Source organism: Accipiter gentilis, chromosome 14 (genome assembly GCF_929443795.1).
Source record: "Accipiter gentilis chromosome 14, bAccGen1.1, whole genome shotgun sequence".
Taxonomy (NCBI): domain Eukaryota; kingdom Metazoa; phylum Chordata; class Aves; order Accipitriformes; family Accipitridae; genus Astur; species Astur gentilis.
Window position 1 is genome coordinate 9,682,627 of NC_064893.1, and position 15,562 is coordinate 9,698,188.

General features: G+C 41.0%; 1 protein-coding gene across 5 annotated transcripts in view; it reads left to right on the forward strand.

Annotated features, from left to right (window-relative positions):
• The window catches only part of FYCO1 (FYVE and coiled-coil domain autophagy adaptor 1), a 51,662-nt gene that overhangs the window by 13,510 nt on the left and 22,590 nt on the right, over window positions 1-15,562 (forward strand). For 3 of the 5 annotated variants that reach the window (XM_049816465.1, XM_049816466.1, XM_049816467.1), the window contains exons 4-14: window positions 37-162; window positions 3,828-3,934; window positions 4,799-4,942; window positions 5,707-5,800; window positions 6,214-8,835; window positions 9,894-9,986; window positions 11,018-11,136; window positions 12,554-12,721; window positions 13,153-13,302; window positions 14,776-14,981; window positions 15,326-15,470. In XM_049816465.1, coding sequence (XP_049672422.1) covers window positions 37-162; window positions 3,828-3,934; window positions 4,799-4,942; window positions 5,707-5,800; window positions 6,214-8,835; window positions 9,894-9,986; window positions 11,018-11,136; window positions 12,554-12,721; window positions 13,153-13,302; window positions 14,776-14,981; window positions 15,326-15,470 — 3,974 coding nt within the window. The remainder of the gene's footprint in view (window positions 1-36; window positions 163-3,827; window positions 3,935-4,798; window positions 4,943-5,706; window positions 5,801-6,213; window positions 8,836-9,893; window positions 9,987-11,017; window positions 11,137-12,553; window positions 12,722-13,152; window positions 13,303-14,775; window positions 14,982-15,325; window positions 15,471-15,562) is intronic. The other 2 variants (XM_049816468.1, XM_049816469.1) reach the window with 2 other exon arrangements.

The following is a 15,562-nucleotide window of genomic DNA, read 5'->3' on the forward strand; positions in this document are numbered from 1 at the left end:
AGTTTTGCTCATTGCATTTTGTTTTCCTTGTTTAAGTTTGACCAGAAAGAAAAAAACACATTGCTGGGGAACAGAAAAGACTACTGGGATTATTTCTGCGACTGTCTGGCAAAAGTCAAAGGAGCTAATGATGGAATCCGCTTTGTCAAGTCTATTACGGAAGTAAGTATATCAGTTAAGCGTCATACTATGTGGTTTATGTTTTGGTATGTCTTTTCAGAGAGCAGTAGAAACTAAAAGAATATAGACTGCTTTTAACATATGGCAAAAAAAGGTTGGGAATTTTTATTTTTAATTCTCATGTTAAGTATAAAAATGCAAGGTTACTCTTTTTACTAGGGCACTAGATTATATAGAATTTTTTTAGATAGCCTAACTCTTACTTAATTTGAAGACTGTTTACACAAGTGAATGGTCTTGTTTGTCTCTGGTTGTGCCCTGCCTTTTCATAAACTTAGTGCCATTTGCTCTAAAAAGGAATGAAAAATTAAGTCAAGGATAGAGCCTACCACGTTAAGCACAGCTTACAGCAGGACTTGGCTTGAAGTGTAAGAGGAAAGATTCACCATATCTGACATGCCTTAATACTTTTTCAGCAGGTCAGTAGAGTTGAGGAGGACTGACTGAGAGCAGCATTTCATCTTCTGTCTCAACTTTGTTCCTCCACATTAAAATGCATAATGTAATGGCTCAGGATGGTTGTCATTATTCCCTCAGCTAAGCTGTCATGAATAGGACAAAAAGCTTTATTTTTATTAGATGTAGTAATAAAACCTTAATCTTGTAACAGCCATGTTATGTCTTCAGCTCAGTGAGTGGGTGAAATAAGTGCTTGAGAAGCTTTCTGTGCTCATCCTGTCTGAGTCTTCAGAATTATTTGAAGAGCCTCCCTTGTGGGTAAAAGAGGTGGTGGTGCCAGCTGGCATTGTCCTGATGCTCAGCTGTGTTATCTGTGAGCTTTGCTAAGTTGTATTGGCAAGTTATTACTTAGAGCAGATTTCCCTATTCTCATAGCAATTCCTCCACAGCAGCTCTAGGTAATGTTTTGAGCCATCTGAAAGACAGCCAAGATACTCTAGCAGAGGCAAGCTCTGTGTTGTCTACCTCACTTTCTTCTCTCGGCAACTTAGGCAATATTGAATTGTGTTGTTCCAAGGTGAACAAGCCAAAGAAGGGCTCCAGTCTGTTTTACCACTGGGAAGGGAAACAGGGGAGAGCCATGGGAATTGGGTTTGACTTTCTCACTACTTCCAGAAAGACTAGAGAAGTAAGGACAGTGACTGCTGCTGCAGGAAAGGTCCTCTGACTGTGGATACTGGCCCCTCAATTTTCAGTAGCAGTAGCCAATCTGATTTCTCTGCAAAGGTGACTGTGCTGTAGCCTTCAACAGTCTGTTCCCTGTAGTGTCACCTGCATATTGCCACATCTGAAGGCTTCTCTGCTTTTTTCTCCTTCTGTAGTACCTCTGACTGTTTAATGGTTAGCATGATGACAGAAATTATTGTTAGGAAGAAGGATATTTTCTATTTCAATTTATGTGCAGCCATAGAAATTAGCTTGTAGAATCCTTCTTTTAACTGTATTAGCTTGTAGTTTAGGAATCTGAACTCTAAAAAAAAAATATCACTCAACCATTTCAGATAAGGAAGCTGGCAGACTCAGGTCCAGAAATGAAATGACAGAAAAACATGTTGGTTATTCTCCTTCATTACAGATGGAAATCAGCAGCCAATTTTTGAACCTAGCTGGATAGAACACAAAGGTTTCCAAATGTCATTTATTTTCTCATTGAACAGTACTTGTTCACTTTCAAAGATGGAAGTGAACAAGGAGGAAAGAGTAATGGCAGTTGCGTTTTAAGAATGGTCAGACATTTGACAGCATAATGCCTTCTGTTCTGCTTTGCTTGCAGTGCTACTAATATTAAGGTGCAATGATATGCTAGAGAGATGGAGCAAGGAAGCAAATAGGAATACCCTGGAAACTACCCAGCTGTTAATTGAACAGAGAGCCTTGTCCTTGGGCAGGGAGTTCTGCTAGTTCACCTTTCAAAAGGTGATTACGCTGAATACACATCTTCCAAGTCTTTACAGCCATACATGGCACGTGCTAAGGTGCTACAGCCATACATTGCACCTTAGCTACAATCTTTACATTTTACATGGTAACACTGACAATACCAGACACTGCCTGCCTCCCTGAATTCTAGCAGGGCTCTAGCAATAGGTGGCATGGTTTTGCTTCCTAGTCAAATAGTCTTTGGCTACTTGTAGCTGTGTATATGTAAATGTTTTCCCCTACTTCTCGTCACATCATTTGTTCTAGTATCTCCATGCTTTAAAAAGGCTTTGCGATTTAAATTGATAAACCAATAGGAGTAAGGATAGGATTAATTCAGTGGCTTCCAGTCTTATTTTTGACTATTCTTAAGATACTCACTAAATACACCTAGTTAGGAAAAACAGTTACACGCTTCTGTGCACAGGGCAGGCATAGCGTCTCCCTGAAGAAATAGTCAGCCATCTACAGGGTGAATGAGCCTGAAAACCAGTTGGGCAATTAAATTTGCTGTTTCTGGGGCACTTAGCCTTTGGGGACGTTGTTATTTCACACTGTGTCCTGTAGAATTCAAAACAAAAAGCAGTAAAAGGTGTTGCTTCCTTTGTTCCACATTTCATCATCCTGTTTATAAGGAACATTTTTGTATATAATGGATTGCTGAGATAAATGAAGAACCTGTGTCTTGCTTGAGCACAGAAGCCCAGTAAGAGCAAAACCAAGGCAACTGAGGGTTAAGGTATTGCTCTCACTTCACCACAGTGGAATACTGATCAGGAAAAAAACCTTGTGTGGCCTTTGAGCCTTCTTTCAGACTAACTTTTCAAGCAAAATTTACAGTAACCTACTAACTTGAGCCTCAGCCCCTCTAATATTTTTTTGGCTGCTGTTTTTAAATCATTAATATATTTGGTGTGTGAGTTGGATGAGCAGTTTGGTTAGGAGCATGGCTGACTGGTGAGAAATTCTTTTCATCACTTTCATTTTCCGTTCCTAAATTGATTGCTGATTTTGATGGAAAGGTGAAATGAAACACTACTGTTCGGTGTTTCACTATTTTGCAGAACAGCAACTAGTTCAGATGTAAAAGACAAAACAAAACATCAATTCCCCAAGTCAAAAGCTATAACAAAATTTAGTGCTGAGTTTTGTGATCCCCCTTATGTTGATTTAACAGCTGTCTTCGTAAAAAGAGCCATTAATTTCAGTCATGCAGCTGCTCTTGGTCTGAAGTAAGAATTAGATTTTTGTCAGCTTAATGGCTAAGTATTAAGAAAGGCTTTTTGCGTTGTCTGGGGTTACTGTGTCCGCGCGGATGTATATTTGTATATGTATACATCTTTGTTCTGTGACTAGATCTGCCCTATAGCTTTTCACTGTGGCCAAATGCATCTTAAGTAACCTAAGCAGTCACTTCTGGCTTTGCCGGGCACATTGAGATTTTGCCTTATGTTGGGAATCATCCTTAGCATAGTCTGTACTCACGTACTCAGTGTATTAGATGATTCATTGGTCTGGTGATGCCTTTTATATTACTATAAAATGGACAGCAGCCAGCTGTACGTACAAATTCATCATTCAAAAAAGATTCCATTCAATGATGGTCTTTGGAGAAAGTGTCCCTTGGTGGCAGTTCTAACTACTTCCTTTACAACTAATGGCTTATTGTGAGGGTTTTTTGTGTCGGTATGTAGACTGTTCTGGCCATGTGTCTACATGATTACAAATGATATTTAGAATTTTCTTTTCTTGTCATTTCTCCCTTCCAGCTACGAACATCTCTTGGAAAAGGAAGAGCATTTCTTCGTTACTCCCTGGTTCACCAAAGGCTAGCAGACACCTTGCAGCAATGTTTTATGAACACCAAGGTGACCAGGTGAATAGCAAAGTACCTTGTTAACTAATGGGTGTTTGCTCAGTGTGATCAAGCAACATAGCCTAGTAGCTATTGAAGGAAATTGAAACCCTTCCAAATGGTTGGCTTAGAGAGCTGGTAATAGGATAGGAAGGATAATAGACCTTTTGGCCTTGGTCAATGGTTCATACCTATCTTAAGCTGGTAAAGGTTGAAAGTTGTTGCAGCTAAATGTGTATGGAGTGGGTGGTGCTGATGCTTCTATATGTTGATTTCAGCAGTGACATTTTTATAAGCATTGAAGGCCCTGGGTTTAATCTGCTGTGCTGTACATCATAAGGGAGGATTACTTTGGAAGTGTTGCGCAAAGCCCTAGAAAGCATTTGTATATATCTCTGGGCTGGCACACAGAGGAACAGTTTGCCCTGGCCAAGGAACACCAAAATAGCTTGTAGTTGTTTGGAGGGGGACTGGTAAGGCTTTTTAGAAACAGTCAGATATTTGCACAGTGTATTTAACTCTATTTGCTGCTTTCTGTCCCTCATTTTTGATGTATTAAGTGTGTGCTTTAGGTATTTATTGTGTGATTATCCAGTGTATAATAAATACATTGTCTTGCCAGTGTTTTGCCCAAGCGCTGGAGCAAAAAATATTTGCTCCTTTAAAGATATTTATGTGGAATGCATTGAAGCTGTTTAATTTCATTCACATCAAAGGGATGGGATGTTGTTTGATGGGTCTGGGTGTTTTCAGGTTTGCATTTAGAATAACATATCATAATTTTTCTGGGGTGGAGTGAATAATGTTGTTGTGGGGTTTTTTGCAAGTGAAACTGCTGTTCTATTTTACTTATTCATAAGTATTACTTCTTTTTTTGTTTTCAAGTGACTGGTACTATGCAAGAAGTCCATTTCTGAATTCCAAAATGAGTTCTGACATTGTGGGACAACTCTATGAGCTCACTGACGTTCAGTTTGACTTGGCATCAAGAGGCTATGATTTAGATGCTGCTTGGCCAGCATTTGCCAGGTAAGATAGAACCACTTTGTCATTTTATATTAACAGGGCCATAAAATATCTGCCTGCTACGGAATCTGTAAAAGCTTCTGCTTTTGAAGGTAGGAATACTTGTGTTAGAGCAGGTATACACTTTCTCCATGTAATTAGTCTCTGACCAAATTGTCCTTTTTTTCCTTCAATGTACTGTATACCAGAGATCAGAGTTGATGCTCTGTAATGGAGTACTTCCAGTAACTGCAGTGTAGGCCCAGCTCCCAAGCTGTTCTCATCTTCACAGGCACAAGAAGAAATGTTCTTGGCTCCTTCTGTTTTGAGAGCTGAGACGTGTAGTGACTGAAGAGCCAAGCAGTGTGCTTCACTTGCAGCAATGGTAGAGACAACAATATGCGGTCACTACAGCCTGATCCTACCTCAAAGTGGGGGACAACAAAAACTACTAGGTCTGATCCAGATCCATTTGTATCAGTGGGAGTGTTCTAGGGCTGCATGCTGCCACCATCTGGTTGAGCCGCCACCATACAGCAATACAATTTCTTAGAACAACGCTGTATTGGTTCTTGTGAATGTGGGAAGTCACAGCTACCAAACCCATAATCTTTTTTAGGTGCCTTTGATATCCCTGTTTTGGTTTCCATCAACTTCAGTGGTTGTTGACCCAAACACCAGGTGCAGTTATGTCTTTTTGTATGTGGTAGTTACAACCAGACAAATCTTACACATGTATGTGTGTGCTTAGACTTCTCTTGTATATTGTTTCTGTGTGTGATCAACAGGAGGACGCTGTCCTCGCTTGGATCTTCAGCATATTTATGGAAGCCCCCAAGTCGCAGTTCCAGCATGAGCAGTTTAGTTAGCAATTATTTGCAGGTAAGCAAATTACAAATAAATGTTTATATGGCACGGTAGACATGTAATTAATGGAATAGTTCTGGAGAGCTTCGTAGTTTTACAGTGATTATGACTCTCGTAACGGTGAACTGCAAAAACAGTTCTTAATTAAAAGTAAAGGGAATTGTCCAGTAGCTGATTGAACTGAACATGCAACTCTTGCAGAGGAAAAAAAAATATTTTCAGAAGACTGCCTGCAGATAGGTATATTTTCATTTATCTTTTGTGAAAACAAGCCCCATTTCCTACAAGTTGATATCTTGTAGTGCTGTGAATGCAACATACAATGTCACTGTGCATTAAGAAACTGAACTTGCTCTCATTGGAGCACACCATTTAAATACATGTTTAATACTTCTTAAACTTTCTGGTTTTCCCCTTCTGTTGTTTAGGCCCAAGAGTTTCCCTCCAGCCCTGATGCAAATAGCTCACTAAATGCTGAACACCTTGAGGGCTTTGAAGAGATGCGTGTAGAACTTGACCAGGCTGAGCTGAGGCAGAGGGAACTTCAAGATCGTATTCACCAGCTAGAAGTGGAAAACCAGGAGCTCCAGGCAGCTATCAGCCTTCAGAAGGAACAAGTACAGGTAGAAAAGGAGAAGAACAATAACTACAGTGAGGAGAACTCCCGGCTGACAAAGATGATCACAGAGTTACAGAAGCAGTGTGAGGTCTCTCACTCCACTCAGAGCACTGTTCATGACCTGCAGAAGTGCCTACAGTCACTGGAACTGAATGCAGTGGAGCAACAGAAGGAATATTCAACAAAGCTGGAGCAGCTGGTGACTGGCAAGGAAGACTGTGCCTCAAAACTGCAGGTGTTGAATCAGGAACTGGAGGCCTCTAGGGCTTTGGTTGCTATGAAGGATCTTTGCATTGATGAGCTCAAAGCCAAGCTGAGTTCCACAGAACAGAAGAACCTCAACCTTCTTACAAAAGTTGATGCTGCCTTGGAGGAAAAGGCCACAGCCCACTGTGACTCTGCCCTCCAGGTACGGGCACTATTAGAGAAGCTTCAGGAGACAGAAGAGGAAAAGGCAGATATGCAGAAACTCAATGATGAACGTGCATCTCAGCTGAAAGCAGCAAGGGAGGAGCTGCAGCTGAAAGAAGAGGCACAGAAGGAACTGGAATCCAGATACAATCGCCTCACTGCTGACTCCAAAGAAGAGAGTGAAAAGCTGCTTGGGAGCCTGGAAACCATGGCAAAGGAAATGGATGTACTTCAGCAGGCCCTGACCCTGAAAGAAAAGGAGATCGCTGAACTCCAGACCCAGGTAATGGGGTCGCTGGCTCAGGTGGGGTCAATGGAAAAAAATCTTGAGGAAGTAAGGAAAAAAAAAGAGAAACTTGAGGAGGAGTATGGTAGGAGGGAAGGAACACTGAAGCAGGAAGCGCAGTCGCAAGCAGAGACACTTGAACTACAGGAGAGTCGCTTAACAAAGGTGAGTCAGACTGTGTGTAGCCTTGAGGAGCAAAACTGGAAACTCTTGGCTGAGAAAGAGCATCTCAGCCAGAAACTCAAGGAGCTGGAGGAGCAGATGGAGCAGCAAAACTCTGCAGTGAGCAAAATGGGTGAGGAGAGCAGGAAGCTGAAAGTGGAGAATGAAAATTTGCACCAGTCCAAGAAGAAGATGGAAGGGAAGCTGAAAAATTTGGAAGCTTCTAAAGCTTCCCTGGAATCTGAGGTAGCCAGGCTGAGAGCCTCTGAGAAACAGCTTCAGAGTGAGATAGATGATGCCCTGGTGTCAGTTGATGAAAAAGAGAAGAGGCTCCGTGGCGAGAACAAACAGCTGGATGAAGACTTGCAGAATGCCAGGAGGCAAAGCCAAATTCTGGAGGAGAGATTAGAGGCTCTGCACTCAGGCTATGAAGAAGTAAAGCAAAGAGAAGAGACCACCAAGGAGTCTTATGCCTCACTTGAAGGACAGCTGAAGAGTGCCGAACAACGTAGTTTACAAATGGAAAAAAGCTTGGGTACCTTGAAGGAAAGCAAAGGGTGTCTCCAGTCACAGCTTGCAGAGAAGGCAGTAGAACTGCAAGGCATGGAGAGCCAGTGTGAGCAGCTAAGAGCAGAAGCTGAAAGGCATAGAAAGAAAGCAGAGACTCTCGAGGTAGAAAAGCTCAGTGTTGAGAAGACATGCCTTCATCAGACAAAGCTTATTGAATCCCTCACATCAGAAAAGGAATCAGTGGAAAAACACCAACTACAACAGGTGGCTTCTCTGGAGAAGGAGGCAAAAGAGCTGGCCTCCAGACTGGCCATGAGTGAAGAGCAGTTGGAGGTCAACCGAGGTGAAGTGTCTAGGCTGCAAGCAGAAGTCCTTGACCTGCGAGTCAAGCTTCAGCAGACCACTGATGAGAGAGAGCAGATGAGACATGAGCTGGCAATCACAGAGACTGTCTTGAGTGAGCAGAAGGTGCTTGTCCAGCAGCTGAAAGAGCAAAGTGAGTCACTCAACAGAAACCATGTGCAAGAACTGGTCCAATGTAAAGAAAGAGAAGCAGTGCTGAAAAAAGAGCAGGAGACAGCAGCCCATCAAAAAGCTGACCTGGAAAATAATTTGCTGAACCTGAAGGAAGAGCTATCCAAGGTTAAGCAGTACTTGGAAGTTGCTAGAATGGAAAATGAAGAAAACAAAGATCTCCTCCACAGGACCAACACAGATATGGCTGAACTTGGTATTCAGATTTGTGCCTTGACCTCTGAAAAGGTAGATGCAGAAGAGCAGTTAGCCCAGGCCACAGAAAGGCTCAAAGAACTGGAAGAACAAGCAGCAGAGCAACAGGAGAAGCTGAAGCTTGATGTCTTTAATCTGAGACAGGAGAACAATATCCTGCAAGAGAAATTAGAGGAGGCTCAAATATGTGCTGCAGCTGTCCCAAGTCTGCAATTGCAGCTGGAGACAGTAAAGAAACAGGCACAGAGTTTCCAAGAAATGAGCCAAGAAGAGCTGTCTGCAATAAAATTTCAAATGAGCACAGAGATTCTAAATTATCAAACAAAATTCAAGGTAAATTAATGTGATTATTATAGCTGAGGGAGCTGTGCAGGATTTCCCCTGCTTTACCGCCTGCTGCAGCAATTACTGCGTGAAATCCTAAGGTTTGTGTTGGTGATGCTCTCAGACTAGCACACAACTAACCTTAGCCTGGGAATCTGAAAATGTCTCTATACACATGACCTAAGGCTATCTGAGGTAAAATAACTATTCAGAGTTTTTTGGAGATGTATATAGTATGGCCATCTGAGCACAGTGGAGAGGCCAAGTGATATGGAAAAGGCAGCCAGTAATGGAGAGGGTGATGATTTCTTATGTTGGCACTGAAGGTGGTGTCTTCTGTAACTTTTCCCTCTGGTCACAGCTGTGATTTTTATCCTTTTTGGTAGGAATGTTGCAAGACCTGTTACCCATGCCCGTAATACTACTCCTTAAAACTGATTTTGATGAAAACAAACTTAGACTGAGACCAGATACTTTTGCAGTTAACTCCCTCACGTATTTTTACTTTCAACTGCTCAAGGTAGCAGCCAAGAAGATCAAAGTTTTGCTTCCAGAAAAATGTGAGTCAGCCCTGTAAATGTGAAATAGCAAACCTAAAGGCTGAAGATTTTATTGTGTTTGTTCTGCCATTCTGAGGTAATGTCTAAGACTGGCAGTTGATCAGAGGCTTATGCCACTGGTGATATGCAGAAATCCCACAAATTTCAGAAAATAGCATACATTTGTTTATGTTTCATTTTCATAAGGGCTTCTTAAACCTCAGTATGATTTGGGCTGTCTCACTCTCTTGAGCCAAAGCATTTTGCAAGTTGGGCCTTCTTTTGGTTGAGAACTGTAGTGGCCCATAGGAAGTTAACAGCAAAACACAGCTGGTCTGCCACCACAGAGGGGAGTTTCCTTGAATCCATGAGTTGGGTGTTTCTTTAGCTGTCTTTCCTGAGCCTGATGGTGGTGCTGCATTTATCCCATACACGGCAGTAAGAGTACTCATGATTCACAATTGGGAATTTTGTAGATGAAGGTATGGCTGCTAAAGGAATGCTAACTCCTGGCTCAATCTCTGCTAGGCTGTCAGTGAAGAGTGTGGGAAAGTGAGGGAGCAACTTGAGGAGCAGAAGCGACAACAGCATGCTGCAGAGGAAGAGATTGCGGAGTTACAAGTAGGTGCTTGATCTGATTAAAAGGCAGAGGTGTTTGTGTAAGCAGGCATTAGTGTTATAATTAAGGCAGGCAGCATTTCTGATGACTGGCTGTGGGTCTGAGAAAGCCCTTGAATAAATATGGGTGCTGCAGACAAAATACTTGGCAGCTGAAAGTTGGCCACTGAAACAGAGATTATGAAAAGCATAACGGCATATAGGATTTGTCCTGCTTTGAAAGCTAGTCAGATTTTATGTAAGACCTGGTTATGTGTACACTTCTTAAATGGGGGTGCAGGTTTAAAAGGTGTCTGTCTTAGGCCCTACATGCCCACTGCACACAGCCATGTGTGTGGATCCATCTGTTTGCAGGCTGCAAGGGACACTGAATCAGAGAACTAATCTGGCTGAGAAATAACACAGATGGAAGAAAATAGTTTTTTCACAATGCATTAATCAAACAGTTGAGTTAGGAGGGTCATACTGAGGTGTAAGGACTCCAGAAAAAAGAAAAGGTTTTTGAACCTAGCCCTGCCTGCTAGCAGAAATATATGTACACCTTTAGATGCAGTTAGGTATGTTCCCTGAGGACTGAGTTTGGCAGACTTCTCTGGAGAGGCTAGCTGTGAAAGAAGTTTTTACTTCCATTGTCCTTCATGTTCCATATAGCTTTAATAAACATTTTCCCCATTTTTAGTTGTTTTTTTTTCTTTTGAAAATTTTAGGTGGTTAAAAAAGTTTTAGGGCGTATTTTGCCATCATCTTTGAGAGATTTTCCTTGATAAGGAGGCAAAAGCTCAACTGATGTGTACTAACAAGAATTACAAGGCTTAATACTGTCTTACTTTAGAGTCTATCCCTTATTCAGTGTGACAGAAGTAATCAATCACTAGTACACAACTAATTAGTGTCTGCCTATACAATAATATCTTAATTGGTGGTTTGGCTTATCTGATTCTTTTAAAGCATTGTTTAGGTGTCTTGGTAATTGTCCAATGCTTGGTAAAGTGTTGGGTTTATATGTAAGGAAATACAGTAATTTATTTCACTAGGCTGCAAACACGAGTTTGTCTAGAAAGCTGGATGAAGCAAGAGAGCAGCTGTCTGAATCGGAATCTGCTCGGCTGCAGAAGGAAGAGGAGGTGACATCTCTGAGAGAACTCTTGGAAAGGTGGGAGTTTGGGTTCTTCACACAAGCTGTTAATCGTAAGCCAAGCAAGGGGCCAGTGACCAAGGGATATTGAAAATTGCTGTGGTGTATAAAGTAGCATATGCCACGGGGCTTATATAGGGTAAATAGTGCATGGGCACTGATGGGGAATATTGGACTGACACTTCAGATGAGAAATACGTAAATTACATAGCATGCATGAATGCAAGGTTTAGGTTTTATTGTATTGTGAATTTAGCTGATGACATAAATTAATTATATGTGTTCCTTTATGAAACTGAAAGACACTTTATAACCTCCTTTTACCTTACAGGTTAGTCACAAAATCAAAACACCAATACTGTCTCTTTTTTTCTTTTTTTTTTTTCATAAGGAATGGAAAATTTGTGCTTTTTGACAGTTTGTTTTTTCTTTCATCTCCATGAAGTTTCAGGGGATCAGTAAGAATTATTTGAATTGGACCACATCCTGCATGTCTGTCAGGTTTCTTACCAATTTCATGTATCTAACGTAGGCTGTGTTTCCAAGGTCTGTAATGTGGGCCTGTGTGGTGCGGATTATCTGGCAGTCCAAAATAGATCTTCATGAGACATGGGCTCACACAGAGTCTAACGGATTAACCAAAGCCTATGTATTTTTACATTTTTGTGCTGATATCATCTGTCTTTTTGGGAAGACTAATGATTCTTTATCTATGCTGAAGGTTGTCAGTATAAAACCTAACTCATCAAAATACTTGAATTCAGCTGAATTGGCTGAATGAGTTCAGACCAGCTCAGCCCTTCATGTTGTGTTACTGGAGCATTTTTGATCCATTGCTAGGACTCACAGTACTGAAATTACCATATATATCGTCGAGCGAAGACTTAAATTCTTGGAAGCTTCCTGGGGGCACTTCTTTCCACTGACTGTGCCATGAACTGAGTTGTCTTAACCTTTAGTTTTTTAATTGCATCTGTGCTAGAAGTGTATAGTGGGAATCTGGTTTGCTTCCCTTTTGTGAACATGAAGGCTATGGAGGAGTACATGTTAAATGGCCTTTTTGTGTGCTGTCTGCAAATGCTGGGCAACCTGTGTCTATAGGACCTGTTTAGCTCAGTTTGCAGCTGCTGATGATCTTTGCTTCCAAGGACACTAATTTTGTTCCCAGTGTGGTAGCTGTCATAAGCTTTGCTATAAGCAGAGCATCCAAGAAATTGCTGATTGCTGACTGTATTCACCAGATAATGGATCTCTGTGCGCTTTCAGTGATGCAGAAAACTGGAGATATTCTGTCTAGCTATAAAAAATATGTACACTGAGAACAATTTCACTGAAACTACCTGTTTATCAGGGTGGAGGACCCCTCTCTTCCATGGGGAAGACTTGAACACGCATAAGCTAAAAACAATTCTTAATTGCCATTTTATTTGATCAGGATCCAAAAAGAAGCTGATGAAGCAAAGGAGAAGGTCCTGGATTACAGTGAGAAGCTCAGCAAGGTGGCAGCAGACAAAGATAGCAGCGACCAGAAGTTATTTGCTGAACTGGATGACCTGACAAGAACAAAGCAGTTCCTCGAAGAACGTTTGATAGAACTTATCAGGTTGGCATCAAAATAAACAGCAAGCAGAAATTAAAATCCTAGCTTAGGATGTTAAGGGATACTGCCTAGGTGGTTCAGTCTTGTATTCCTGAATTGAAGATACGGGTAATGGCCATGTTCATCAGCAGTTGAAATTTTGCATTTCCATAATGCCTTCAAAAATATAACACCCAATATTATCTCCTCCTTAATTTACTGTCTGTTTTACAAAAATATGTAGTTCTCTGCATGGCATGTGTTTTTTCTGCCCTCCTTCCAAAGACCTTTGCTAGGTTTCTTGATCTATCTATATTCCTGAAACCTCCTCAGAAGTTACAGCAAAGCAATTTCTACGTGAAGCTTTCACTAGCATTCAAACTGAGGTTGGTTAACAGTAAACCAGCACTGGTAATTTCTATATGTTTTTCTTTCTTTTAACTGTGTCTCTGCAGAGATAAGGATGCTTTGTGGCAAAAATCAGATGCTCTGGAATTTCAGCAGAAGCTTAGTGCAGAGCAAAGGTGGCAAGGGGACACAGAGGTTAATCATTGTTTGGACTGCCAGAGAGAGTTCTCATGGATGGTGCGCCGACACCACTGCAGGTCAGTTTGTTGAACTCCATTACGCTATGCAAAAGCAAAAATCAGTATGATTGTTTACATGGATGAAATACTTCTTAATGTTCACAGTTCGTTGGTCAGAATCATTGATACAGGACATTGTACAGGCTGAAAGAACACATGAGCTCACAAGGGGATAAAAGACATTAATGGAAAGGTCCCTGGACATATATTAAGGCAAAGATCTGGATGCAACTCTGACTTGGGGAGTCTGTCAGTTTCTCATTTCTGGAAACAAAGACAATCACACCCTACATAGTGTGTTTCTTTGAAGGGCTTTGTTTTTAATATATTTATTATGCACTGCTCTGTGCATGCTGTAAGCAATATTCACTAAGATGGTTTTGCTAGTGTGATAGAAGTATTCCAGAACAAATCCAATATCCTGTGCAATTATAGATTTGGTTGCTTACACTAGGTATGTTGAGAAATAATTACTGATTGTGGAGTAATCTTTTTAAAAAGTCAATATTAAATTATTTCCTATACAGTTAGCCTGCTTGGAGTTATTAGTTATCCTATCTAGATTTATTAAAATATATTTAAGTGGATGCATTTCAGGGTCTTAGTGATATGTTTATTTTGACTCTTTACTGTTCTTTATCCTTATGACCTGATTCATCGTGTAAGGTACATAGTACTGGCACTGTTTCAGTTACAGATGAATGTAGGGAACATTCGGTGGGGATTAATGAATAGTGAAGTCATTTCAGGTAACAACTTCCAAATTACTCATTTCTACTAAAATCCGTGAAAGCTGCTTGTGTTTTCATCTACTAATGATTTAAATGATTATGAAAAAAACAGTGAGGCCTCATGAGTAACAGTCATCCCTGCTGGGTGCTTTTCTTCATTAAAATCTTAACATGTTCATTAAAAAGTAGTTGACAGGTTTAATACGGAGAAACTGCAGAGCAGAGAGGGCAGGAGGAATGATTGTACATATGTGTCCAATATGGTTTTTTCTTCCCTGTCTGAAGGGGAGAGGAGTGATTACTAAATAGAGAGATAACAGACATGTTCTTACAGTCCTTACAATCAAAAAGAGTTTTGCTCTAACTGAGGATGAGATTTGGCCTGTGTAATATTATTAAGTACATTTCCTTCATATGTACTTAATATAACTATTATTTATTTGTATTACATATTTGTGGGTATTTAATTGTTTTCTGTCTTTATATTTAAACATGGGGGGGTGTTTAGTATTTTTATGCTTTTTTTCTGGTTTTCCTATTTATTAAGTGTGAATGTGAATTTCTGTCCTGTGTTTGTCAAGAAAACTTGCTTCACCTCAGAAAGCAGCACACTCTGCATTATGAGTTCTGCTGTGAATGTAGCATTCAGGCTTTTGCAGAGAACAAGACCACTATGACAAAGCCCCAAACTCTGTCACGTAGATATGTTCCATCTGTATGTGGTACTATTCTAACACCTTTGGTTTCAAATCATTTCTAGAATGTGTGGTCGCATTTTCTGCTACTACTGCTGCAACAACTACATGGTGACAAAGCCTGGTGGAAAAAAGGAGCGTTGCTGCAGAGCTTGCTTTAATAAGCCTAGAGTCATTGTGGACAGTACAGATGACTCTGGATCCAGTGCCAACCAGGAAGGATCACCAGCGTCATTGGAATCACCTGTGTCACCATCCGAGAGGGCTTTTGGTTAGTGTGTTGTTTGCATGCTGTGGAGAAATAAGTAGGGTTCTTGGACCTTCTCCAAGAAACCACACGGTCACTTCCTGATCCAAGGACCTGCATGTTCCTGGAGTGTTTTCAGGGTGGGACTGGTCCCATCTTTGAATTTGATTGGTATTGACAGAAATTTGTGTGTATATTAAATGAGTGTCAGTCAGCCTGAGGTTTTCGGTTGGTTCTAGTAGTTACCTAATGCTTCTGTAAAGGCAGAGGAATGACCCAGTCTTCCCCCTTAAGGGTTTTGCTCATTTGTTTTCCAGACAACCAGCTAATACTGTTTATGTTCCTTTTCATGTCCTTTTATGGCACAGTTGCAAGTGAAGCCTCTAAACCACCAGATGATGCTGCATTTGATATAATCACTGATGAGGAGCTGTGCCAAGTACAGGAATCAGACTCTCTCCACAATGAAGGTCAGATGGAGGGAGAGTCTCTGGATCAAAGCATGACAGATCTGTGAGTAAACACTGCTTCATGGAGAGGGGACTCTTTTGGGTTTTGTTTGGAATGTTGGGGTTTTTTTGCATTCAGTGGAGATAGCCAACCTC